At 42.8% G+C, this 27,767-nt stretch overlaps 2 protein-coding genes across 3 annotated transcripts in view; one reads left to right on the forward strand and one right to left on the reverse strand.

The window, feature by feature from the left end:
• Nucleotides 1-8,343, forward strand: part of COG2 (component of oligomeric golgi complex 2) — a 38,403-nt gene extending 30,060 nt beyond the window's left edge. For both annotated transcript variants that reach the window (XM_068402246.1, XM_068402254.1), the window contains 3 exons: nt 2,837-2,976; nt 6,155-6,335; nt 7,946-8,343. In XM_068402246.1, coding sequence (XP_068258347.1) covers nt 2,837-2,976; nt 6,155-6,335; nt 7,946-8,044 — 420 coding nt within the window. In that variant the 3' untranslated portion in view covers nt 8,045-8,343. The remainder of the gene's footprint in view (nt 1-2,836; nt 2,977-6,154; nt 6,336-7,945) is intronic.
• A 6,180-nt stretch (nt 8,344-14,523) lies between these two features.
• On the reverse strand, nt 14,524-23,830 carry AGT (angiotensinogen). Its single transcript, XM_068395977.1, has 5 exons — nt 23,770-23,830; nt 20,315-21,133; nt 16,196-16,460; nt 15,578-15,722; nt 14,524-14,715 (listed from the first exon to the last, which is right to left on the reverse strand). Exons 2-5 carry the CDS (start codon nt 21,105-21,107, stop codon nt 14,524-14,526), a joined length of 1,395 nt encoding a protein of 464 aa, XP_068252078.1. The 5' UTR covers nt 21,108-21,133; nt 23,770-23,830.
• Between the last annotated feature and the right edge of the window lie 3,937 nt (nt 23,831-27,767).

Here is a 27,767-nt window from a genome sequence, read left to right on the forward strand (position 1 = left end):
TAGCGGCGCACCTCTCCACGTTTGCTCCTCCACCACCTGTGTCAAAAAGTTATCGTCAACGCTCTGTAGGAACCTCCTGGACTGTGGGTGCCTAGCTATGTTGTCTTTCCAGCAGATATTGGGGTGATTGAAGTCCCCCATGAGAACTAGGGCCTGTGATCACGAGGCTACTTCCAGCTGTCTGTAGAAGGCCTCATGTACTTCCTCTTCCTGATCAGGTGGCCTGTAGTAAACCCCCACAACAGTGTCACCCATCTTAGCTTGCCCCTTCATTCTTACCCATAGGCTCTCTACTCGTTCTTCATCCTTCCCTAGGCTCAGCTTGATACATTCCAGTTGCTCTCTCACATAAAGGGCAACTCCACCTCCTCACCTTGCTGGCCTGTCCTTCCTAAAAAGTACGTAGCCATCCATGACAGCATTCCAGTCATGAGAGCTATTCCACCATGTCTCTGTAATTGCAATGAGATCATGGCCCTGCAACCTCACATAGATCTCCAGTTCTTCCTGTTTATTCCCCATGCTGCATGCATTGGTGTACAAGCATTTCAGAGAGGTAGCCAAGCATGCAGGTTTCTCAGGAGAGGTGCAAGAGGATCCGTGATATATATACATACCCTTGAGGCAGTTGGCCTTCTTGTTCCTGTCTTCGGAGGCAGCTAAGGAACTTTTCTCTCTGCTCTGATTGGCCTGGCTTATTCCCCCAATAGAGGCAATGGCATGAGCATTACTGCTCTGGACCCCTCCCCCTAAGTCCTTCAGTTTAAAGCCCGCCTCACCAACTTGGCCAGCCTGCTGCCAAAGATTCCCTTGCCTCTTTTAGACAGGTGGATCCCATCCCTCCCTATCAGGTTATAATTGTCAAAGAGTGTCCCATTGTCATAAAAGCCAAAACCCTCACGATAGCACCAACCACGAAGCCAAGAGTTGATACCATAAGGTGCAGTGCTGCTGAGTGGCAGACTTCTTTTGGGGGGATGATGCTTCTGCCTGCTGTGTCAAGAAACTTCCTCTCAGTGAGCTAGCTGCTTGGATTTGATTAAAGTATCTTGCACAGAAGGAACAAGATGAGAATGGCTAAAAAGAGTAATTTGTCAAGAGACTAGTAAAAAGTAATGATGAAATACGATACCGAAAATGATTGATCTTGGCTTGTTTTACTACTGTGACTTGCACAGTTGTGTTGGTACTTAGCTTAGTATCACTCAAGCAATAGAAAAAATTTTGAGTAGCAGGGACCACAGGCTCCTCGCCTAACTGGAACACAGAAGGCAGGCTGAAATGGGCAAGGCCCATTGGTTGTGGGGTGGTTTTGGTTGGCAGCGGCGAGAGCGTTGTCTTGGCTCGCCAAAATCAAACACGCTTTCATGGCTATCATGAAGAAACCGCACTGCCATCAGCAGTGCTGTACTTTTTCAATGGCTAAATGAAAAAATTTGGAGCTATTAAGTCTACTTCTTTCAAGGATATTAAATTTTCTTTGGGTGGTAGACATTTAGGGTAAGCTGGAAGATAAATTGTTCCTAAAGGAGTAGTTTATTACTTCAGTTTATTATTAGGGTTTCTCACTATCTTAGTTTTAAGGAGATAGTTAATCAGAAATTCTATTTAAAAAGAAGAAACAACCTCAAGGCTAATAGATGAATTTATGTAGTGACTAGATTATGTCTTTAACACAGAATATTTTTACTTAAGGAAAGAGTAGAACAAAGTATATAAATCCCAAGGATGGTGAAAAACCCAACCACCCTACACTGCTTAGCTCAGTTGTCTGAGAGCAAACTCTGCGTAATGATTTAGTAGACTGCCATCATCTCTCAGTTGTCCATGGGATGTGTAAGCAGATGGTGGGCTAACTGTGCCAAAACAAAGATGTAGGACATATCTGCCTGCAGTTCAGTCTGGTTGCTAGCTTGAGCTCTGTACTCCATGAGTGTGACTGCATTGCTCTCTTGGCCATCAGTCTAACTGGCTTTATGTGGTGCGAAGCCTGAACTGATAAAGAGGAGCGAGATGACTCGGGTAGAGAAGGTACATTATTACAGTTGTGTTAAGTTCTGGCAGCTTTATTTTTACTATGTTCTAATACTTTGATTTTTCAGCAGAATTCAGAATTTGGCATGAGGATAGTCTTTGCAGGAATCGGCTGTGCAAAGACTTCTGCTTGGCCAAGTTCTAAGATTTGGAACTCTTAAGAGGTTAATGAGGTATTTCAGGTGTCAGGGATTTTGTGTACCCTGGATATGTTCTGTTGCTTTGCAATGCATGAGGTTCACCCAAGCTATGTGTGGATCATCCCTGGAGAGATGAAGCATTCTGCAACCAAAACTAGCTGAGAATAAGATAGTGAGGGGATATTAGTTATCCCAAAAGCATTCTTCTGGAAAATGTACTGAGGGAGCAGGATGGTGTAAGAACAGAAGGAACAATGTCTTCAGTTTAGTGAAGTATAGTACGAAATAGTAGGTATTTTAGCAAAGATATAATAGGCTGTTGCGGACACTGAGTCTGCTCAGCTTTCTCCCGAAATCATCGTGAGCAGAAAGTGCATTCAGGATCGTGCCCTGATAATAAGAGTGGCATCTCTCAAAAAACTTCGGTCATTTTGAACCTTGTTCTATATTATATCACATTGTATAACACTACTGAATGATTTTGTGATGATGTCTTTCCTATGTATGATGACCTCTTCATTGGTATGTCATGAATGGAGTATGTATCTGTGTGCTTAGGTACAGGCTTAGCATTTTATATATGTGCTATAATTCGGTGTTGATGCTTTCAGTAAGTAAACTGCTGCTTCTTTTTCCCACCTTGTTTCTCTGTCATCTACCAGGAGGTGCCAACTAAAGCTTCACCTTATGTTGACAGTGCTCTTAAGCCCTTCTACCGACTGCAGAATGAATACAAAGATATATTGAAGCAGCCCATGATTCACCAATGGTTGGAAGGTGCCCTCTCTGAAAGCACACAGAAGTAAGAGAACCATACAGACCATTCTTTGCATTAATTAAAAATTACAGTGTCCATTGAATGGGCACAGGAAAACACCAAAACACTATGAATTAACACAATTGTAAAGAAAACAAGAATATACCCCTCTTCTGACAGGGTATATTTCTTCAGATTTGCTCTGCTGTTTTGTATTCAGCAGATGAAAAGCAGGGCAGGGAATCCAGAGACCTGACTTCTGCTCATGGCATTGTGGATGGGGCATTTGAAAAATTGTTTAGCTCTAGTAATGCAGCAGTGAACTAAAAACTTGCATTTTGTCTCAGAAATGACATAAAACCGTAATGTGTTATTTTTAGTGAACAATGGTTGAATTTTCAAGAAACTTGAGTTCTGTTTTCCTTTGATTTTTTTTTAATGTGTGTAATGATTATCCAACTGTTCAGTGGGTTAAAAATAAAAACACTTTTTTTTAGCCTTTGAAGAGCTAACTGTTCACAGTTTAATGAGGCAGACATAAAGCAATACTTTCTTTAGTAGATCTTCTGTTTCCTAGTTAGCATCTTGAGGACTCCTTGAGCATGAATATCCATCTGCATTAAGTTCCTTAATGTATTTTGTGTCTGTCTGTCTGTCTAGCTACTACTGTCTAGTAAATTCATCCTAGTGTGGGATGTTGCGTTCTGTGAGATCAACCAGTCAAACTGTGCAATGTGAGAAAGCAATACTTCCTTTTGTTTGGAAGTTCTACCAGATAATTTCACTGGATACTTCTTGGATTATGGACAATTTATTCCTTGTCAGTTGTAATTTTATATATCTCTGTAATCTTGCTTCAGACTAAAGAGTCCCCTTAGCCTATTTTGATTTTTCCTCTTCCCATCTTCATAGCTGTTCTTTGCTGTTTTGCTTTGTCCTTTCTGGTCATAGGTGGTATGATCAGAAGAGTCTATACAGGTTCAAAGGTGATGCTGGTGATTTCTATCTGTCCTTATGTGGTTTTCCTAATAATTCTTAGCATATTGTCTTGTCTGACTGCTGCTGAGCATTGGATTCATGTTTTCTGAGAACTAGCCACATAATGAGGCTTTAAATTGTAGTCAGAACACGAGTTCTTTCCTGCCCTTCGCCTCCTTATCCTTTCCTGCTGCTCCACTTCTAGCGCCTCTCAGGTACTTATTAATGCCCAATGCATCTGCAGCACTCTGCAGTCACTTTTTTGTTTATTCAGAATAAACTTAAAATTATAAGACAGTTTTGACACTCAAATATTCACTAACTGTCCTTAAAATTATTCTCCAGTATTTTGGACAGGGCTAAGCATAGATTGGTCTGGATTCCACTGTTCACTTCCATTTTGCACAAAAACTGCTTATTCAAGCTTGGTGTCTCTTCTTTTAGCCAGTTCTTAGTCCGTAAAAAGCAGCTCACTCTTAACCCATAGCAGTTATGTTTAAGTAACATTGCTGAAGGACTCCAAAGATTTCTGGAATGTCAAGTCGCATGCTTGTAGAGCTAAAATTATCTTAGAGTGAATTCTTGTCTGTCTACCTCTCTGTGTCTACTAAGCCTTGCTTTTAAAGCTTCAGTAAATCTGGTGACACCAGAGTAAGTAGCTGTTCTGTAGTTCCTTGGATCCATTGAGAGCTTTTTTTCCCCAAAAAAAGCAGTTTCTCCCTTTCCGTGTCAGCGTTAACAAAACTGACTTAAGTGCTAGGTTAAACGCAGTGGTAGTGGTTAAACACGGGTAAGTTTGGCAGGTTCGTTTGTTAATTCTTTAGATCTTTCTTTGAATTGTGTTTTCATGATTTGTTGTTACTATTTTTATCAGTTTGTTTTAAAATGTCTTGTCCTCACTGAACAAGAGACAAAGAAACTGAATTTCTTAAATGGAGTAATCTTATAGTTTCGTCACTGAGAATGCAGAGGCAAGTAATTAATTTAATTTCCTGCTGTGACAATATCTGCTTGCATCCAAATAAGAAAAACAGAAAAGAGCATAAACTCTGGTTAAAAATCACTGAGGACTAAACTTGCTTAATGTCAGATGAACTTCTAAGTACAGCAGAAGTAGGAAGTCTTCACAAGTGAGTGGGAGTGGGAAATGCTAAGATATGAAAAGAGAGCATGGTTGACTATTGTTGGTATACTTTTTGTAGAATGGTATCTTGAAACAGTTTCCGTGGCACTGGCAAGCACTTTTTCTTTAGCCAATCCTGTCTAATTATCGCTTAAAAATCTTGCCTGCTTTCTGTTGCCTCCCTGTTTAAGCATCAGGAAGATTCTTTCAGCTTTCTTAGTTCTTACAGTAATAGTTTGATCACTGTCATAGAGAGACTATTTGAAAGTTACAGATTTTAGCAAATTATAGAACATGGCTCAGTCTGGTCACTTCTCTTATGGATCCTCTCATTTCCTCTCATTGCTCTATTTTCTCCTCTTAGCTATTCTTAACAACTCGCTGTCCTGGGCATCTGTTAGTTAATTTATATGATATTATGCCCTTCCCATTTAGGCATGGGTTTTCAGTCCATAAGGCTTTTTGAAATTTTGTTGATTTGTTTACCTTGTTTGATTCTGTGCTTTCTTTAATGTAGATCCCAGTATGTGGGATTTTATTCCATCTGTGCCATTTCTATCTTGGCATTAGTGTTCTTCTGACTTCTCCTGCCAACTTCCTGAGAGTCCTGTTTAGATCAGTTTCTTCATTTTAGAAATAGGCATTTCTGACTGGTGTGCACTTGCATGCTGTCAAATGCATGTACACTTCTAAAACTTGTATAAAACTATGTATTTTTTGGTCTGTCAGGCTGTTATTCTTGTCCTCTTTGTAAAAGGAATTTTACTTAACGCTCTATTGGTTGTAAATAGAGGCTGATTCAGACCGTTTGAAATTGAGCAATTGCATTCCTTGGATTCTGTTGAGTTCAAACATCTTGAACAGGTCAGAAATGTTGTGATGAGAAGGCGGCTTCAACACCAAATAGCGTTCTTCAGATTGACCTCTAGAACTAATAATGGAAAGACTGATTAATTGATAATGATGGAAACATAAGTAACTTCCTCGCAAGGAAAACCATTCCTCCCAGCATTGCTCAGAGAGTACATTGCTCTCAGAGCCAGTGATGTACTGGTATGTATGAAGCAGGCTTTTCTGTAAAAGTGTAAATTTTTTCTTTCTTATTAATCTTCCTTAATTTAGGTATTATGAAACTGTATCTGATGTGCTAAGTTCTGTTAAGAAAATGGAAGAGAGCCTAAAAAGGCTGAAGCAAGCCAGAAGAACTGTAACTTCAAATCCCGTTGGTACAAATGGGGGCATGAGTGATGATAACAAAATCCGACTGCAGCTGGCCCTAGACGTTGAGTATTTTGGAGAACAAGTAAGTTATGAGAAACAAGTTTGTTTACTATTATTGCTGGTTTTGGAAGGGAGTGACATAGAGGAGGAGAGGGAAGCTTGACTTCGTTTATTGGTCTTGAAGGCTTTGTCTGTCTGGTTTTGATTTGGGGGGTTTTTGCTTTGTTTTTTCACATTGTGTAATGGAGGTGACTTGAGACCTTGGTGATTGTGGATATCACTTGAGCAATGCATGCCTTCCTGTCCTTTCTTATACAAATGCAAAGCTTGTATTTCTTACTGTTCAAAATTCGAGTACTGTTTAGTGCTTAGAAGCACAAAGAAGAAACACTGTGTGGACAGATCAGAGGGCAGGGATCTTCCTTAGCTCTGATGGAAATATCTTTATGGCCCTGCTTTTGTTTGCCTTCTCTCTGGATATTTCCAGCCTTGTCTTACTCCATAGTCAAGGGTCTATTCTCAAGAGCTTTGAAGATGTTAGACTTATTTGTTGTGCTGCATAGCTGTAAGTTCCTTTCAGTGCCAAATATGAAACCATAAATAACAAAACAAATAAAATAAGAAAATATTCCAGGATATGTGTGCTGTAGCTACATCAAATTGTATAAGCATACTGGTTTGTACTCATTTATTTCTGAAAATTATACGTAGAAATAAACAAACTTCCAAGTGCAAGTCCGTATCGTTAGTTGCCAAGCAGTTGTCATCAGTCTTGTTTATGAGCAGATGCTGTTGATGCATTAGAACAGGTAGATAAGGTCTGCTTCTGTGTGAGCAGATGATTTTCTCGTATCTGAGACTTACCACAGAGGAAGAAGATTTGGGTGAAAGTATGGAAATCTTACTAACAAGAACTATTATGTGGCAGTTTTTGGCTGGGGTTGGGCTTTTGTTCTTTTATTCCTGTTATGTGCACTAACATCACTGCAATGTGAATTTAAGCTGAACTGGGATAGATTATTCATAATCATTTAGCAGCTGTTTTGGTATATGTGAACATTACAAAGAGTTCCAGCAGCAAACACCTTTTCAGAATCATTTCATTGTGGTTTTATTTAGATCCAGATTTTTCTTTTTCAGTGCACTGGTAGTTTTCTTATGGCTGTATTTTTCAAATTGTAAGAAATGACTCGTAGCAACCTCTCTATTTGTAGAGTTGTTTTCACCCCCCAGGAAGTTCGAGGCTGGAACCATAGGCTCTTGCAGCCTATTGAAATGCTTTCATCATCATGCTGTTGGCTGTTCTTGGATGTATTCATGTTTATCTTTTTGCTCAGAAACCTCATTTGGGGTTTGAAAAAATTTCAGTTGAAATCAATGCATTAAAAACAAACTTACAGCCAAGTTTCTCTTTCTGACAGTTTCAGTGGAAAACTTCCAACTGGCCTTAGTTACAAGTTGCCTGGAAGATGGTTAAATATTTTCCTGCAAGACACTATATTAATGGGAAAGACTTAACTGAGCAAAGTTGGATACAAATTTTTTTTTATAACGTGCAGTATATGGAGTTGTGTTTTTTTGCCACATGTTGATGGAGGACAAAACGTATGCTTCGCTAAACATTTTAAGTAGAATAATTAATGAGCTTTTGATGTTTTAAAGAAAATTAATGTTTCTTCTGTGTCTTTTTAGATACGAAAGATGGGACTGGAAACAAGCACCATAAAAAGCTTTTCAGCCCTTACAGAGCTGGTTCTAACTGCCAAGGATCAGGCTACAGCGGAGCAATAGTAGATATTTTTGAAAGCATGTGATTGAAGATAAACAATGTCCCTAAAAGAAAGAGAATTTAACTCTTTATTTTACCAAATAAGTAGCAATGAAGTGCTTCCTAATGCATCTCAAGCAACAAATCAGTGCATCTTCTGTCAAGACAGGCGTGTTTCACCAAAAGACTGAGAATTTACCTAGTTTTCCATTATATGGAAAGCAATCGCAAGTTCTAAACTTCATATTGTAGAATAAAAGTGGAAGAAATTTTTTTTTTATTTTTGTTGTACATCTTAAAATGTAGAAGAATGAACATATATCATGAAAATAATGTGTAATAAATTGTCTTCCTAACTTTTGATGTCCCATATGTTTTTGAATCAAATGTATTCATTGATGGCTGTCAAAAGCTTTCAAAGGGACTTTATTCCAGCTCTTCTGGAATAACGAAAGTCCTCGCAGGAATAGGAATCCGCTATTACTTGTTACTGCTTTGCACTTACCTGCTTTCCCTCATCATGGGATATGGTTAGCTCTTGTTTGGGTTTTGAATGTTTTAATTTTGCTGATTTGTTTTTTTTATGGACCTTGGTGGTGAGAAGTGCTGCATAAAAAAAAAAAAAGCTCTTAAATACTTTAAATTTCAAAAATAATTTCTAGTATCAGTATCTAACTTACTGGCTGTTACATTCAGGCTACCTGTTTTCCTTCAAACTAGAACTTAATTCACTAAGCTAGAATTTATTCAGAGTTGGCATATTTCTGATTTGTATTATATTGTCTGTTAGATGTCAGGGGAATATTTTTGCCTGAATACCTGTAAAATTCTTGTAAATTCAAATCTCGTTACTTCAGTACAAGGTGCATCTTTATATAGCAGGAAATTTGAAAGTGTTATTAGGGTTTTAAATGGTAGAAGGATTAACAAAGAGCTCTCTTGAACCTAGAGTGATTTGCCTATTGACACTTCTCTTTTGTATGTGAGGGACAGGTAACACAGTCTGGGGACAGCAGGAGGTGAATTTGAGGCTTTCAAATCACAGAATCACAGAATGGCTGCGGTTGGAAGGGACCTCTGGAGTCACCTAAAGCAGGTTCACCTAGAGCATGTTGCACAGGGTGATGTCCAGGCGGGTTCCGAATATCTCCAGAGGAGACTCCACAACCTTCCTGGGCAGCCTGTTCCAGTGCTCTGTCACCCTCAAAGTTTTTCCTCATATTGAGATGGAACTTCCCATGTTTCAGTTTGTGCCTGTTGCCCCTTGTCCTGTCGCTGGGCACCACTGAGAAGAGTCTGGCTGCATCCTCTTGACACCCACCCCTAAGGTATTTGTAAGCATTGATAAGATCCCTCAGTCTTCTCTTCTTCAGGCCGAACAGACCCAGCTCCCTCAGCCTTTCCTCATAAGAGAGATGCTCCAGTCCCCTAATCATTTTTGCAGTCATCCACCAGACTCTCTCCAGTAGTTCCTGGTCTTTCTTGAACTGGGGAGCCCAGAACTGGCCACAGTACTCCAGGTGTGGCCTCACTAGGGCAGTGTAGAGGGGGAGGATAACCTCCCTTGACCTGCTGGCCACATTCTTCCTAATGCATCCCAGGATACCATTGGCCTTCCTGGCCACAAGGGCACACTGCTGGCTCATGGTGAACTTGTCCACTAGAACTCTTGGGTCCTTCTCCACAGAGCTGCTTTCCAACAAGTCAACCCCCAACCTGTACCGGTGCGTGGGGTTATTCCTCCCTAGGTGCAGGGCCCTACATTTGCATTTGTTGAACTTCATTATGTTCCGCTCTGCCCCACTCTCCAGCCTGTCCAGGTCTTGCTGAATGGCAGCACAGCCTTCTGGTCTATCAGCTACTCCTCCCAGTTTTGTGTCATCAGCAAACTTGTTGAGGGTGCACTCTGTCCCTTCGTCCAGGTCATTCATGAAAAAGTTAAACAAGACTGTACCCAGTACTGACCCCTGGGGAACACCACTAGCTACATGATAGAACGCCATGTGTGAGTGAAGGAAGGTTTTGTTTGTGCTTTTGTGTTTGTTTGGGTTTTTTTACCCTGTGAGAATTTAACACTGGAATTCTAGTTCATGTTTATTAATTAAAAATTAAAAATACCTGTTTCTTCCTTAAGTATTTAGAGACCTTGGGTCTTAGTGGAGGAGATGAAGATGATGCAACTCTTCCAAGTACTTAGAGATACAGAGTTTGTAGCACATGGCTGTTATGTAGCATTGACATTGTAGTGAGCAAACCTTTCACAGCATTAAGGCTTTTATTCCTCACTATTGGAGAATTGACTGTATTTTAGCTGAGAAGACACAACTCTGTGATCACTGTGCTTTTGAAGCAATTAGGATAGGTGATTATTATGACTTCTCTAAAATTAATTTTATGAAGGGAGCAGTGGGGAAAGTACTACTGCTTAACATTATGTTGGTTCTTGGATTCAGTCTGAGTAATGGAGAGCAGGAGTTGGCTCTTCTATTTTGCTTAGCAGCTCTGTTCATGGCAACACACACAATTGAGTGAGCACCCAAATCTATTGCTGAAGAAAGAAATGGCAAAGTGAACTAACTTGCTGGACATCAGATCTGTTTGTCTCATTCAGTGATGTGGAGGTCCTCAGCCAGCCAAGGGCTTAGGTACACCCCACTGAGTGAACATAACTCTTACTGCTTGTGAACAAGAAGTTTGTTGTCTGTATTGCATTTTTCCAGGCTTCTCTTCATTTGCTTTCATTAAGAGTCAGGAGTAGAGATGTCTTGCTACCACTAGCTACTGTTGTTTTCAATGATGTTTTCTTATTATAAAATGAATGTGTAAATGAATCTGTAAGCTGTAGTCTGAGACTGCGATTGTAGTATTGTAAATGCATTGTGCAACATCTTATTTTGAAAGGTGTGTATCTCTATAAATTTAAATTTCTATAACAGCTGTCACAAAAGTAGCAGATTGAGATGTGTGCATACTAGTGATTGAAGACAGAACAGCTTTGTTTGTATCCTCCAAAATCAGAGGAAAGGATGCAATCTGTGTACCAAACCAAAAAGGCATGAAAAGGTTACTTGCCCTTTTGTTGCACATGATTTCCCCCATCTTCCTGCAATAACAACACTTCCTACTTGTCATCATCAGCTTGCTGAGTATACTGGCTGCATTCTGTTCTTTTCCATTGAAGACCAGCTTTAATTTCAGGGCAGGAAATAACATTGTATAGAAAATCAAAATTATTGAATGGTCCTATGATTGCTGTAAATGTCTACATCAGTGGTTTTATGTCAGCTCCCCATCTTTTATTTTTGTTCCGTTGAATAGCATTTAATTTTCTTTCAGTGGAATATGACATTAGTTAAAAATTCCTGAGATACTCCTGTTGAAAGAAACAACAGGGGTGAATTGGCTTTGTCTTTGGTAAAATGAATTGTAGCATTCTAAAATACTGTGGATCAGTCAGGAGGAGAGGATCTACCATGTAAGTGTGTTCTGATAGAAATGTCTTTCTGCTACTGATCCTCTTTCTTCTATTCCTCAGGGTTTTTTTATTCTTTTTTTAAGTGCACTTCACTTTATGACAGTAATGCAGGTTTTCTGTCTGTTTCTTCTTCCCTTCTGGCACTTCTGGAAAACTTGCTGTGCCTTTCTAAGTCTGGAAGGAATTTAGCTGGAAGAGGTGTTGCATAATAGCATTGAGGAGGGAAAGAGTGGTGGCATGTTTTCCTCTAAAATGGTAATTGGATTGTCAAGTTTGTGGGTTATACAGGAAGTGGACCAGACTGTTTTAACCTCATCACCTAAAGATAACTAGCAATATGTGTATTTGGCTGGACCACTCAAGGGATATTTACTCTTCTTTTTCCATCAGCAGTTGTATTTTCATGCTTGAACTGGAAGGATGAGGAAGCAAGCTGCCTAGATTTTTTTTTTAAGTTTATCAGCATAATTGCCAGCTGTGCTCGGGGATAAACTATGTGGTTTTGATGAAACTTAAAAAGCCTGTCCTTGTATTTGTTTTCTTTCTCCAAATCTCCTGTCTGTTAGAGCATGATTTTAGGTGCTTCATTTGCTGGACTGTTGAGCTGTTGACTGCAGCTGAGAGCTCAGTGTGTGAATGATGCTTAGGATGCTTGGAATGTGCATCATTGTGTGCCTGGCAGAGGAATTTGGTGGAACTGGAGGAGGAGAGGAGGAGAGTGAAGAGCATAAAATTCCATAAAAATTTTAGATGTAAAATTGATGTCAGAAACAAGTCTCAGGAGAGTATATATTATTGGAGAAGCGGAGAGATTTAGTTTGGGGGTATTTTGGGGTGTGTTTTTTGGTTTGTTTTTGGTTTTTTTTTACCATTTGAATACCTAGGAGAATGGGTACATGTACAGATAGCTTATCTTTTTGGTACTGTAGCACTTGCTCCAGCACCTCTCTTCCCAGCCCTTGCTCTGGCCAGTATACTTTTAGTTCCCTGTCTCAGCCCATTCTTCCTTCCTTTTCTTCTCCAGGGTGTCAGCAGAGAGGTGCTCTCCACCACAAATTTTCTTTTCTGAGGAGTGTTTGGTTTTGTGAGTGGTGGGTTTTGTTTGCTTGTTTTTCTGCCTGTAACCACTGAACAGGGTATGGAATCCTCCAACAGCCTGCAGCCCCCACCTGAGAATAATGGCATTTTGTCCCAGAACTTCCTGGCAGCGTGGCCAGGGGCTCCCTTTTGTTATCCACCATCTTCATCATAGCAATGCAACATTTTGTGGTCTGAAGTTTTATTTGTGGCTGATGCTACCTTCTGACTTCAATGAGGAAATGGGATAACTTTCAAATTAGCGTGAACACTTGGAAGCTGCCTCTTTCCTGCTTCCAGCTGTATCATTGGCTGTATTGCATGATAATTTGCAGTTTACTGTCTTAAAAAACATAAATCTGACTTGGAGCAAATTTCAGAGGCCAGAACAAGGGATGTAGTTACCGACATAAACCCAACTGAACTGTGGCAAAGCAATTTGGAAGTGGTTTTATTTGCATCTTTCTGTCTCTGCATATTTATAGTTAATTGTTTCTTTATAATACAAGTACAGTATTTAGATGTTAGAGCATCTGGAATACATACAGTATAATCGGATAAATACCTGAATGCTATATCATAGCACTTGAAATCTTAGTATTCTCAAGAGTGAGTTGTGTTATTAGTCTTTTCCATTAAGCTAGAAGGATCTGTCACGTATCTACATCACCAATAGCAAGCCACTGGCATTAGTGCCTTTGGATTAGATAGACATTTGAGCCACTGTGGATGACAATGAGCTACTGCGATCTGTAGGATACATCTGGCATCATATACCAAAGAGGTTTGCCGCTATTTTGTAAACGCCATCAGTGCTAAAGACAAATCTAGAGACGAGAGATGGAAATCCTTGTTCCACTGAGAGACCGTCCTTAGGACCGAGATTTTCACTCTTGATTTCTCACTTCCTAATTCAAGAGTCATCTAATAATCTGTTGTTCCAGTTTAATGTTTCAAACCTTTATGACTGTGTTAAGAGTTGGATCGGACCACTGAAACCTTTTTATTCATGTGTAGCAGCACATCCACCATTTATACTAGTGCAGATTATTGCCATTAATACTATTTTTAAGAACATATGGTTTGGATATGTTAAACTTTACAGATCTGGGCTATAACCAGTAATGTTTTTTTCACTGTAAGGCTGTAATAAATGCCTGTCAGGTTAGAGAGTAATCCAAGGATGGAATTGTATTGGAATAGTAGGCCTTATTTTTTTTTCTAAAAAAAACCAGAGATAATTCTGTCAGGCTATGAGAATTTATCCATCACAGTTCATTAATGCTACCAAACCCTATTTTTAGCTTTCCATAGAGTTAAGAAATGAACATATCCATCTGGGCTGCAGAAGGAAGAAATTTCCTCTAAATGTGTTTTTGCTTCCAAGGCAAAAAATCTTGGCTCAGTGGGAGAAGCAAAGCCTGCCCATGCTGTTGGCAGCATTTTAAAGGAAAATGTTGCTGATGAAGCTAAAAATCTCTGTGGCTAACTATAAAACTTTCACTGTAACATAAAAGGGGGGTCTCTCTTGCAAAACTGACCAAACTTAAGATTAAAAAGTGACCTCTTAAGGAATGAAGAGGTCCTTTTCTATACCTTTCTATAGTAGCTTGTGCTTATAAAACTATTTTTTTAAGTCAATGCCCTGCTGGCTACTACTTTGTCCCCACTGCATCATAAAAGGGAGCTGGAGGCAGAAGGGAGACAAAGTGGGAATAAGGAAAGATGAGAAGCTGGAGGAAGAGTTTGAGTCACCTCATGTGAAATAGATGGACAAGGATGAAATGTTGCAATGTTTTAGCTTTCAAAAAGCTGTATTTCAAACACCACCTGCTTCATCTCAAAGCTAAGTAGAGCACTCAACAAGATCATAAAAATAGCTGATGAAGAAGAAAAAGGTGATGGGAAATGCATATCATTCCCCTCCCTCCTAATTCCCTGTGCTTGCATTTAAGCCCCGTGCAGTGAGTTTGTTACTCTGCCAAGGAAAAGCATTGCCCTTGACTTCTCTTCAAAAACAGCTAAAAGGAACGGCTTGTTCAGAGTCACTTCCAGCAACGCCAGATCTTCCTTCTGTGCTGTGGGGTCTTCTGGCTGATCTGTTCCATCACCAGTCAGTTTGAAAAAGGCTCTATTTATTACCTGTAAGGCAAAACTTATGAGTAAATCCAGAGTCATCAGAAAATGATAGTGAAGAGACAAATGAGAGTTTAAGTGCTTTCTAGCACATGAAGTAACCAGTAACTTAAATCAGCTGTAAGCAGCACAGGATAGACTCCATGGATGTTTAAAAAAGACCTTGGAGTACTTGCTCCACAACGTATGAAAAACCTGTACAACTGCTTGTACACTTGGGCTATATGAAATCCTGGTACCCTTGAAGCCCCTGACAGAACTTCCAAGGTAGGATACCTTATAAAAATAAAATTAAATAAAAGTAAAGGCACTTGAATTATACTTCTGGAACATAATTTGCCTTATTTTTATGAAAGACAGCCCTCTCCTTTGAGGTCTCCCTTCTTCCCCTTGGGACTTGAACACTGGAGCCTGTCTTCAGGTAAGGTCGTGTGCTGCACGCACTTCTGTGTTCATGATTTCTGGGAGTAGTCCCAAAGTGATGGAGGAATATCCTCAACAGCCCAGTAGCTGCAGCCTCTGCTATTCACTCCAGCTGCAGTGCCTGGAGGTGTTTGAGCTGGAGGTGGTAATGAATGCAGTCTAATTTGTACTCAGAGTACCTAGCATGCTCAGACCTTAAACTTCGTATCTCTGTTGCACGTTATGTTTGCTGCAGTGACGAAATTTGAATAGTTTAAAGCAAACTTGTTCCTGCTGATGCGTTAATCTAAAAAGTATTCACTACCGTTCAGTCATCTGGAAAGTCCCCTACTAGCATGTGTCCCACATGGCTCTGACTGGTTTGTTCTAGGTAAAGTTATACAGTTAAAGAGGCTGAAACTGAGCAGGAGGCATTTTTTTTAAATGCCGGTGATGTGTACTGTACCTTTCCAATGGTTAGATTGGAGTCACTTATTTTGCTGAGATCTGCCCCCTTCCCCAGCAGTGCAGGCAGTTCCATATCTGCAAGAAGCTCCTGTAGATCGGAGCTGCCTTCTATTGTTAACTCTGGCAGTGTTAATTTAATTTCTCTGCAGAAAAGAGAGAGACAAGTGAGTGCATGCTCTCTACTATGAAGGCATGGTGTTTGGGCAGTCCTGGGGAACAGGCATGTGGAAACAGCCGCAAGAAGTGCTCAGTATGTGGGGACAGACAGCTACCAAGGGCCAATGGGCATCATGTTACTGTTTCCAAGTGGGAAATCACCCTAAATCTGCCCCGGGTATGCTATTAAACCCCAGATCATCCCATTTCGTGGGTCCTGTGTTGTCAGCTATGGAAAGGCACTTGCTTATTTCCTTGAAACACCCCCAGATCAAAAGCTGATCCCACTGAATTCAAGCTCCTTCGGACTGAGCTCCCCTGGATTTGCAGGTGTTTCCCTTTGTGCTTAGTGTTAAACCCGCCCTGGCAGGGTCTGAACCCGGTCAGCATGCAGGCAGCCCTGCGCAGTGCACCCTGTCTCGTTCATCCCTCCGGGAGGGTGCGTATGCCCGAGCCCTACCTTGAGGACAGCTGCTGAAGCCAGGCCGAGGACTGCAACGGCAGCTCAGACTCCACGTGCTCCAGGTCACTGCCATTGATGGGCTGCAGCAGCACCAGCAGCGTGGTCTTACTGATGGGGACTTCCACCACCGAAAAAGTCCCACTGGCATCAGTTTTGTACTTGAATGTCCCTGTGACTGACAGCATAGGGACCAAGACCTTCACGTGTGAATCCACCCAGAACTCCTGAGGCTCTTTGAGCCGGGAGGCTTGCTTAATGTTCACTGAAAAATAGATTGAGAAAGAAGAAATTGATTCTCTTTCTTCACTCCTCTCCTCTGCCCATTAGCTGGTATATATGTTTGTTTAAAAACAACACACTGTGCATTAGACAAGGGCTGTGTGTGTAAAATCATGTTTAGCTACTGTAAACATCTGTATCCTGCCTTTAATATGCCTTCTGGTAGCATCAGGCAGAGGCTGGTGCAGGCTGACAGCACAAGGACCGTGACCATCAGGACTGTGGCCAAAGCTGCTGTATCTCTACTGGCTTTGTGGCCTTTCCTGGGCACAGTGTTTCTGCTTGCTGGGTTGCCTGCTTCCTCCTAAGCTGCCATGTGGCTCCTGGTTGGCTTGCAGGCCCATGTGGAGAGTCTGCTTGGATTTCCTCTCCATCCCTCAAGTGTTGGTGATGGCACATTTGGGAGCACATCCATCAGGGCCAGCCCTTGCTGCAGGAGCGCTCTCAGGCAGCTCTCAGGGCTCGGGAGAGGGAAGGCAGTGCAAGCTCTGGGTGAGGTCCCACCCTCAGCGATCTTACAAACGAAAGCAATGGGGAAGGTAGTAAGCATAACACCGAAGTGTTGATTGAGCTAAGGAGGTTAGGAAGACCATGCCTGAACGCTTGCTAAACCTTAATATAAATTTCTTACCCAGTTCCCAAGTTTGGGAAGCCTTGCTCTCGCCTCCTGCTGCTTCTGTGCAGCTTTGCATTTCAACATGTTATCTGCTCACTGCCATAGATCAGTGCTGCTGCCCAGTTAGGCAGATAATCCTGTTGGCATTAAAGAAACTACTGCCATTGGCGAGAAGAGCAAAGATCAGAAATCTCGAAACTGCTCTTTGATAGAATTAGGAAATTAGGAAAACAGATGTATATGTTGTGGTAAAGACAAGACTTCCTTGCAGACTATTCCTTGGAGAATAGTCTATTCTCCAGATAAATGCTGGCCCTAACATATTTAATATGTAGTAAGTGATTTTGCACAGGAACACTTGCCTCTTAAATGACCTTGCATAAAAAGAGCATTTAGGCACTCTCACCTGCTATAACTTCACCAAAAAGCAGCAGCAGGTAGGAGATGTGAAAGGTGTAAGCAAAACAAAGAATAAGGAAGCAGAGTTGTTCACCTTTTCTTCTTGTTTTATAAGAACAAGGGATGCAAGCAGAAAGGAGCCACTTTCACAGGGTCTGTATAACCTGCAGAATTTATTCTCACAGGATAGCAAAAGTCAAGACTGTAACAGAGTTAAATAAAAGGAAAAAAAAGAACTGAGCATTCAGATATCTAAATGTATCAAGGTGGGATAGTAATTGGTTTTAAATAGTCTTGGGAAAGATATTGCAACTTTTAAAAGGTCTGCTATTGACTTTGGGACTGAGTGCATTAATACTGTGCCAGTCGTGAACCGTGACAAATCAGCACCCCCGTGTTTGAAACGGCTCCCTGTGGCCTTCTGCTAGGTGAGGGTCTGGACATCTGTGCCCTCAAACATATAACTAGGTGTGCATTCCCCTGAAAGCACTCTAAAAGATGTCAGTAGTCTTAATATGACTATTTGTTTCTCACAGCATTTTTTTAGGACACGGGAGAGATGTGTTTACTAAAGAAACCCTGCTTTTTGCCTCAGACACCGGGAATGTAAAATGAGGAAAACTGAAGAAGATGAACATCCTTTCTATAGACTGTGAGAGATGACACGTTGGAAGAAACTGTTTCATACAGTGAGATCTCTCATACTGGGACACAGAAGCTGTGGGGTTGGGCAACCTTTCGGCAACCGTGTCAGAGCAGAGAAGAAACCTGTGTCTCCAATATTGGAAGATAACTGAAGTGAAAAAGGCTGTCAGTCACAGAGCGAAGATGTAGCCTGGGAGAGTAAAAGAGTACTCTGCAGAACTGACTTGGGAGTACAGGAAAGAAACGTTAGACCTCTCTGCTTCAGGTGATGATCTCCATGTTCTGTAAAACAGGCTTTATGCCAGCCTGACAAGTTTAATGAGAGGATGACTTTCTGTGGAAAGCTATGACTCTTTACTTAAAAATACAAAACAAACAAAAAAAAAACCAGCAAAAACCATCTTAACAAAAAAAAGCGTCCTACCAAATTTCTAGTTAAAACTGAAGTTGTTAAGGGTTGTCTGTTCAAAAGAGAGTTTAAATGGGAGAAGGTAAGGGCACTTAAGACTGTGCAGTCCCACGGTGCTGTTTTCATTCACTATTTTGTTATTATTTTGCAACTTAAAAAAAAAATAATAGTCCATCAGCAAAACTTTACCTGATGCATAGAATTCTAAATGGCAGTCCCTGCTCAGTAGCAAGTCTACAAGTGTGAAAACAATTGTGTGCAAGCAAACAACAGTTGAGACCATTGGAACATTTAGCTGTTGTTTTGTATGGATTTCTGTCATTTTATCAATCCTATGGCTGTTGATAGCATCGCAGGAGCATATATAATGTGTTTCAGAGGAAAAAAAATGTACTTTTTCCTTTCTGCAGCTATAGGGACAGACAGGGAACACAACAGCATTGGCTGTCATGGTTACCCCTCCGCAACCAAATGGCAAAGTAAATGCTAAAGTCATCTCCTGTGTTTATTAGAAGAGAGTTGCTTATCTAATTCATTTGTTCTTGAGCCAATTTTCTCCATCCCATGAACAGAGACTACAATATCTCAAGCGCACCCTTCTGAGAGAGAAGAGGTAGTAGAGCTGACCCAGTAACTCAGACCCTTGAGCATGTGTTCCTAAGCTAGTAAAATTACAAGTTTCCAATACAGAAGAAGAGGAAAAAATTGTTCTGCTAAAGGAAAACGCTGCTTTTGTGACCACACCCAAGTCTGTAACACGAGAATTATTTTTGCGATATTATCTCTATGCTGGACCTTACACTGAAGAGAAAGCTGATGTTCACAGCTCCCTGAGGAGCTGGGATCAGTTAATGACAGCACCCATGAAAGGCAAAGAAAACCTGATACCCAGTTTACAGGTGGGAAGATGAAGGCACAAAAGCATTTCATGGGCACCGGAGGTCCACATTTAGCAGTGGAGGCCCGCTTAGAAACTTACAGCTCACTGCAATTTGTCTGAAATACAGTCACTGCTAGGCAAGCTGTCCTAAAGCATGCCATCTCTGGTATTGCATTGAGTCACAAGGATGTTGAAAAGCAGCTACACTCAGAAGAGGAGGCTCAGTTGTACAGGGGAATTTCTGGGACAGCAGCACGGAATGACCCTAGGTAATTAAGGGGCTGCCTTAATTCTAGTTTTGTATATGTTCCCTGCTTCCATAACTGGTAGCTTGTTTGGTTGTTTCCTGAGCCAGAAGTTGCCTTCAGACTTCTGTGTTTAATGGCCACTGGAGCAGCCATGTCCATTATATTCTTTAGCCTTTCCTGAATCTGTGCCTCTGCTTTGTTTTCTTCCCCAGCTCCCCTGTGGAAGTACAGGTTCTGGGGAAAGATATTTCTTTGGCTTGCTTTGGCTTCCTGATCATTTTTGCTGGAGGCCCCTCATGACTTTTAGTTCCTTTGCAGTCAGAAATGCTGCGCAATCCTCTCTTATGCACCTTCCCACACCTTTCCTAATCCTTAACTTCCTGGACAAGGAAAATTTCTTGGAGGCCATCTCCCTCCACCTCCTCCCTGTTGCCCTTGCTTGGCTCGTGGCAGAGTGCAGGCAGGACCCCCAGCACAGTGGTGGGGAGCAGGGCACTGTACATGCAGCAGCAGTCCAGCCTTTCATCTGAGCCCTTCCCTCTTGCCACTGGCCAGGCATGACCTTGCTTCCTCCTGGGAGCAGGGCCACTGCCTGTCCTCCACCCAGCCTGCCCCCAAAATGAACACTGCTGCCTCGTACCTGCCAAGCGGACGTCCACCACAAACAGCAGGTCAGCAGATGGATCGATGTCTGTCAGTAGGCACTTGCTTTGGCCCTTACTTTTGGCCTCCACGAAGGCGTTTATTTGCTTTGCTGCCTCGCTTGGGTTTGTAAAGTCAACGGCTCGGGCGTAGAGAGCATCAGCGGAGGGGAACAAGTCCTGCACGAACAGTTGGGACAGAGGTATGCCGGGGGCAGAGAACAGGCAGAGCATCTTGGAAAAGAGCAGCTCTTCATCCCTGCTCTGGATGAGGCTTTCAATCATCCTCAGGCTGGAAAGGACTTTGTGTCCATCCACCCTGGAGGTGCAGTCAGGGTCTCCAGAAGGGGGAACAAATCCCAGCAAACCCTGCAAATCAGCTGCTGTCTGATTTGAGGCGCCCAGGTAGAAAGACACTAAGGAGCCATAAAGACTGGTTGGGGACAGGAGCACGTTTTGGCCCCGCTGCGCTTTCCGCAGCTCACTGTAAAACCGCATGCCCAGGACATACACAAAGTCCTTCAGGTAGCTCAGTTTCTGCCTTCCCCAGCCATTCAGGCTCAGGGCTTCCAGCTTATCCTTGTCGTTCAGGTCATCTTCATAGGCAGGTGTGGCTTCAGACTCAATCGAGACAGGGACAAAAGTTTTCTTTCCCTCCTGGACCAGGCTTTCCAGCTCCTCACAGGTACTCTTGTTGAAAGAAAACAAATTGAAAGGGTGGACGTAAACCCGGTCACAAGTCACTGCAGTGAGGCACGCCAACAAACAGAGAAGATCGGCTGCAAGATTCATGTCGAAAAATTGCTTCACGGTGTCTGCTGAAAGAAAAAGCGGGGAGGTAAGAAGCCTGATTAGCCTGTTGTAAATACAGTTTCTCTTACTCACAGGGTGAGGTGCTACTGTCGCGTTGGAGTTACAACAGCAGGAATTTCAGTATTTACTGCTGGTTGGTCTGACTCTGCCCCCTGAAAAGCTCAAGGTGAGTTGGCCACCAGTTTCAATGGCGGCAGGTGGGGGAATTCTAAGCACAGTCTTGACTCCATTACCCGCTGTAGTACCCTAACGATTTAGCATGGGAAGCAATGTGGTTGTGCACGCCGACTAGTTGGGCTTGCAAACTAGAGTGTGCTAGGTCTGGCAAAACATTACAATACTGCAAGTATATTGCTCCTGGGACCTGGCCAGAGCACTCTCTGCAAACTGCTGTGCTAAATCTTGCTGACATGCAGACTGGATGAGTGATTTGCCTGCTGTTGCGCAGGAAGTGGCTTTGGAAAGCAGGTCTCTTCAGGTCCGACCACTGAACGATCCCGCTTTGTATGTCCAGTCAGCATAATACTTGGCACTGGCAGAGCATTTTGTGTTTTCATAGCCCAGTGCAAACATTCATTCTAGCTTCTACGCAAACACACTCAAGGCTTCCTTATACAAATGTGCTAACGCTGAAACCATTTTCATAGCACCTTCTTTATCTGAATACAGAGCTAGAAGGGCTAATCTGAGTTTTAATCTACTGTACAGGCAGTCTTCTCCTGCAGTAAAAGACCACCTGCTGCTCTTATTTTTCCTGATGAGAAGTAGAGAATTTTACTGGATGTGGAGGTCACTGGTGTTTTGGCACAAAGGATCTGGTGCATATTGGGAATGAGAAAGTCATGGGCACACATACACACACGTACATACATACACATATGTGTGTAAATACACTGACAAATTTTGCATTTTTATGATGCTCACTTTTCCTATATCCAATTTTTTTTATAACTAGTAGCTCAGCGGTACCTTCCCTGGATTTCTAGTATATGACTTGCATTTCAAATACACAAATTAAAAACACATTTGAAATTATACATCTATAACACTTATCATTGGCTAAAACACTGTTATTCAGAGCTGTTGTTTTATTCTACTAGTCATTTATTGTTTATTGTAGCTATATGCACCCTCTTTTGCCTTTTCCAAGCTCTGCAGAGCTCGTTGGATGGGCAAAATGCTAGCAGCCTTGCCAGTAACCAAGCTCTGCTCTCTGCCTTCCTTCTCCAATATTTTTTGAGTCATGCCAGCTTGTCAGGTATTGTAATTCTTGTAGCCTGAGCTTTTGAGAGGATGTAATGCAATGTCTGTCTCACTAACACTTTAATTTACGCAGGGTGGAAGTGTCTGGGTTTAAATCCAGATGTTCAAGACCTGTCACTTTCTCAGCCTGATTTATGATGTATAACCACATTCACTTCACTGAGGAATCCCCAAGTGCTTCATGCCTAATAATACTCCAGTTTGCCGTATCACCACTCTCTTGCAAATACATAAACTGAGACGCACAGATGCTTGGTAATTAGGCATACCTTGCTAAGCAGAATCATAGAATCATAGAATGGTTTGGGTTGGAATGGACCTTAAAGATCATCTAGTTCCACCCCCCCTGCCACGGGCAGGGACACCTTTCCACTAAACCAGGTTGCTCAAAGCCCCATCCAACCTGGCCTTGAACACTGCCAGGGAGGGGGCATCCACAGCTTCTCTGGGTAACCTGTTCCGGTGTCTCACCACCCTCACAGTAAAGAATTTCTTCCTAATATCTAATCTAAAGTACCTACGCCTGCTAACGTGCACATCTACGTTCCCAGGCTGTAGGCTCCTATCTAACAGCTTGGTTTCCAAATGGAGTTTCAGCTGTTGTGATGGTTCCTTGGGATATCTGAGCATCTTCCTAGTGGGTGCCTGCAGGTCAGGCCTGAAACTATTTGTTCCCCAGAGGCATGCAGTGTAGGAACTCCAGCCCTGTGCCTTCATCCAAGGATTGCTCTTCCCCATTAACTCCCATCCTCTAAATTAGCATGTAGGCAGCGGCAGTCGGTGCTGCCATCCCCTTTGCTCCCTGACACATCTTCGCCTCCCCAGCCCTGCTAGCAGCAGGTAATGCAGCACTGTAGGGCTTCCTCATTCTTTATGACTGGTTAAAAAATTATCTTGGGAGGTGTCTTCCCAACTTCACCTTCACAGTTAGCCCAGCCACTGTGCATTTCTAGTCTACTCTCTGCATTTTCCAGATTGAGACAGCTCAGGAAAACAAACAAAAAAGCCACGAATTAGATGCACTGCCCTTCCCACCCTGTTCTCTCCATCATACAATTCTTTTGAAGCATTTCCTAATCCTTCCTGTTGCAGCAGTGGGGATGACTATGTGCCACCTGGTCAGGCTGTGCCGTTAGGCACCATGGGTGCCCAGTAGTTACATCTCTACAGCTGCCAGAGCCACCATGTCAGCTCTTTTCTCATGAGCAGAAGCAAGAAGGGCAGTTCTCACTGCTGGCACTTGCACTAAGCACCATCTGTGGAAAGCCAGCATGGCTTATTTCTCTAAAGAAGTCAGCCCAGAGCCTTTCAGAAAAGCATGAAAACTTGAGTTGAAACATTGGCATTCAAAGTAAACCCAGTAAGTGTGCTTACTCACCTCCGTCCTGGTGTGTGCTGCCCCTCTGACGCCGTTCCCCCTCGGGCAGGCTCCTCGTGACACCTCTTCCCCCTGGAGCAGTGCGGCAGGATTGCTGGTGGACTTATGCCCTTTCCACGGGAGGGCCCTTTCTACGTGTCTGCAGTGGCATTGCGCAAAGCTACTTTACATCACAGGCTGGGGGGCTGAAAAAAGTTAGCTCAGGCCAGACAGGACCCGATGAGACCTGAGCACGGCTTAACACCGGCTGCATAGAAGGTTCTAGGGAGGGATACATGACCTTTAACTGGGCCCAGCACGTCTGCGTAGCCTGCAGTTACACATTTACTAAGACAGACACAGGTTTTTTTACTATGCAGAAGAACCAATTATAGGAGCTGAAAATAACTCATCCCATTTTGTGCCAGACTCAAAGAAATGCAGATTTCTTTGTACCTGTATTTGTTGTACAGTCAGAACAGATTTTTTTCTTCTTGCATAAATTGCCTTTAATCTCTACCTTGCAGCTTGGGTACCCGTCAGTGAGTGGGACATGTACGCTATTGCAGAGTAAAAGGATTAAACTCTCAATTTTTACTCTTTCTTTCCCTCTTGACCTATCCAAAAGATCAAAAGTTTGTTCTTTTTCCTTCAAAACAATGTGTTGAAAAGGAGAGGATGAAAGCTAGATGGATTAGGTTGCCAGAACTAGATCACCAAGATGTCATCCCTCCCAGTCTCAGCTTCCCAAGTCCTATTTGGCAAAAGCAGGGGGATTCAGAGATCTTTCTGCTCCTTTTGAAATGGCCCTCCATCTTGGCATGCCCCTTCTTCCTCTTTAAGCAAATAAACAGTGAATCAAAACGGGGATGATGAAGTTGGGTTAGACTTGATCTCGTTCAGTGCCCCTATTACAGTTAGTAATTAAAATCCTGTGGCTCTAATGGGAGTAGGGCTGATTTAACATCCATGCCCTGATTTTAGAGGGCCGGTCAGGCGTGGTTTGTAGTGCAGTGCCCAGTTACATTTTGGCTTCAAGGAGAGCGCCAAGAGAGCGGGATGTTTTCAGTACACCCAGGCAGCTGGAGCTGGTGGAGTTGAAGGTGGAGACAGGGACAGCCGGGTCCTGCCGGCCCAAGCGCTGGGTGCCAGGTAACTAATGCCGAAGGGATGGGAAATTTCTGCCGCTGCAGTCCTGCTTTTCATTTAAACAATCAGATTATCTTAGCTCTAATAAGGTCTGAAAGCAGTTCTGAGCACAGGCCCGTATGACATGCTATCATGCACACAAGGCTTAAACAAACAGCTTGAAATATTTAGTGTTTTGTCCTCTTGCTGCCTGAGCATCTCAGTCGAGGAAGCATCTGGCAACAGAACAGTACCTGAGCACTTGTACCATCTCCAGACAGCTATAAAATGCATGCAGCCCAGCCATGGATCCAGGCAATGGGAGAAGTAGTTCCTCCATTAAAAATGCATTTTGTTCAGCTAAATGTAAGAGAACGAGCTAGATTTCAAGTTGCGATCCCCCTTCTTTCCCATCTCCCCTGGAGAGTCCTTCCTGCAGGCAGGCTGGAGGAGAAAGCTGGTCCCTTAGAGGCTGGTGGAGGTGCAGGTGGGACATGTGACAGCACAGCCCAAATCTGTGTCTCCTGCACCTCTGCCCACGTGGGTCTACGGGAGGCAGTAGGCACCAGTGGTGTGCACAAGTGGCCAGACCACGGCATGCCTGTGAGCTACAGCTAGTCTGCTACATCCTCCTAGGCGAGGCTCGAACACAGGGAAAAAGCAAACTCAGCCCGACACTCTCAGTATCCAGGACACAGAAACCAGGGCTGTTTCAGTGAAGGGCACCTTGTGCTCTGTAAAACCCTGAAAAGTATTCTTATTTACAAGAATTATTGACTTTGGTTAATAAGCTACAAGTGATGCTAATAACGTATACAACAGCTGCCAGACTTCTGTGTTTACTGTGGACAATAAACACTGGAGGAGGACATCATATAACCTGCAGCCACTATATTTTTTTCCTTAAATCGTTACGGCTCTCTGCATGATTCAGAAATGCTGCTCTGGCACCCAGAGGGCGTTGTTTTTTGGGTATTTCCTGCCTCCAGCTCCCCTGTGGTCCATGACCAAGTCATGCTGGAGCTCCTGGAGGTGTCCTTTTGCTATGGGCACCAGCCCCAAGGCAGCTATCCCTGGCCACAGGGGTGCTGCCCCACAGGAGAGGGGGAGCAGGCGGCAGCTGAATGATTACTCCCATGTGGTGCTCTGGTGGCTCTGTCTCATAAAGGAAGTTCAGGTTTTAGTTGAAAGTTCTGAGGGTTTTTTGGTCAGGTCGACCTTTGGGGCTCTTTTGGTGTTTGTACACTCAATTCTATTGTTTTCTGTCGAGAAAAAATTGTCAATGTCTTTGGGGAGCACAGGAGTCTTTTTTTTTTTCCCCCCAACTCAATCAATAAAGTAATTGAAATAAAATACCCAGCTTTCTCCAGAAGAAAGTTTCACAAGAAAATGTTCAATGACCCACTTTCACCACAGTGCTCCTCCTGCTTTGGACCACGGGGAATTTGGCTGGCCTCAGCAATGAGGGAGGACCTTTGATTTCAGCTTACGTTCATGCTCTACTACAAAGCAGAGACACAAACCCCTCTTAATTTGCTGGTCACTTATGCTCATTCAATTAATACTCCCCTATTAAGATGCATCATGCACTAGCGCACTTCTTAGATCTTTATCTTTTATCTTCTCACAGATTCTACTAAAAGAGAAGCTTTCAGACTATGAAGAACATACACTGCTACACCTGGAACATATTTTATCCTAGTAGGACTTAATTACAGTTAGTTTTTGCTTTACTTCTGAGCCATTTTTAAGCAGAAACACATGAGTATTATTCCAATTACTATATGTGGACTCTTTTGTTGGGCTTTTTTTTTGTTGGGTTGCCATGGTTTTAGGAACGAGCATGTGCTTAAAGATAGAGATTTGGCTTTGGAAAGAAGAGAGTCTCTATCCTGCACTTCAGCTCCAGTGTCTGAGGATTTGGCTCCCCAAAGAGAGCTGTGCCAGAAAACCTGCATTGGGCCAAACTTGGATGAAAAGCATTCCAGCAACTAGGAACCGAAGAAGATGAAAGCAAGGCTGTTCCTAAAGGCATCCCCCGTGCAAAGCAAGCCCGGGGCCCATGCACGTTTCCTAACAAATCGCGCCCTGCAACAGCCGCAGTAAAGGTACAAAGAAACACAAACCTCTCAAACCTGCTCTTCAGCGAAGAGGTTCATGCTCTCCTTTTGCCCCACTCTTCCTGATTTTCGGGGGGGACTCGGCTCCCCTTTTATACCCGCTCTTGCATAAGCAGAGCCCGCCCTTCCTTCTCCCCCCCACTGCCCTCATTTCTCTTCAAAACCTGCCTCTGTTTTTCCTGCTTGTTATTCATGGTTGCTGCTAAGAGGGAGAAAAGAAGGGTGGAGAAACACTGGTGCTGCAGTTACAGGTTCTCTCACAGCCTGCTCCTCGTCTCCTTTGCTCTATTGAGATCTCTATTGAGAAGTGCTAACAGGCAAGCACTCCCCTGCCCTGTGAAATTTTCTCAGTGGTGGTGCTGCTAGTGCTGCTTCATGTAAATACCATCAAATAGGCTTCAGAAATTTTAACCCTGGCAGAGGAACACTAACCCTACAGCCAGCAGCGAGTAATTCGGTCTTGAATGGGAAAATGATCTGTCCAAGCTAGAATTTCGATTGATCGGCCAGGCGGCTATTCTTTTGCTGAAGAACATTGTGTCTCCATGATGTTGAAAAGTGTTTTCATTGATCCAGATCATTCTGGGAAAGGCTGTATAAAATTCAACACTTTGTGCGGAGACAATAGTAAATATTTTATTCTGGTTTGTTTTCCAGCCTTCACAAATTTTGCTCTGAGATCTGAACTCAAAAGAGCCAGACATACTCCTGTGTTCTTGTCTCCTGCGAGGTTATGGTGGGAGTCATGGAGGGGGGATAATAAACTACTCT

Source organism: Nyctibius grandis, chromosome 1, assembly GCF_013368605.1.
Source record: "Nyctibius grandis isolate bNycGra1 chromosome 1, bNycGra1.pri, whole genome shotgun sequence".
Taxonomy (NCBI): Eukaryota; Metazoa; Chordata; class Aves; order Nyctibiiformes; family Nyctibiidae; genus Nyctibius; species Nyctibius grandis.

Excerpts from the sequence above, each read along its gene's own strand:
- AGT (XM_068395977.1), bottom strand. The coding sequence starts at position 21,107 with ATGAATCTTGCAGCCGATCTTCTCTGTTTGTTGGCGTGCCTCACTGCA. Across the intron at positions 16,461-20,314 it reads GGTGGACGTCCGCTTGGCAG|TGAACATTAAGCAAGCCTCC; the intron begins GTACGAGGCAGC and ends TCTATTTTTCAG. Across the intron at positions 15,723-16,195 it reads CTTCAGCAGCTGTCCTCAAG|AGAAATTAAATTAACACTGC; the intron begins GTAGGGCTCGGG and ends TCTTTTCTGCAG.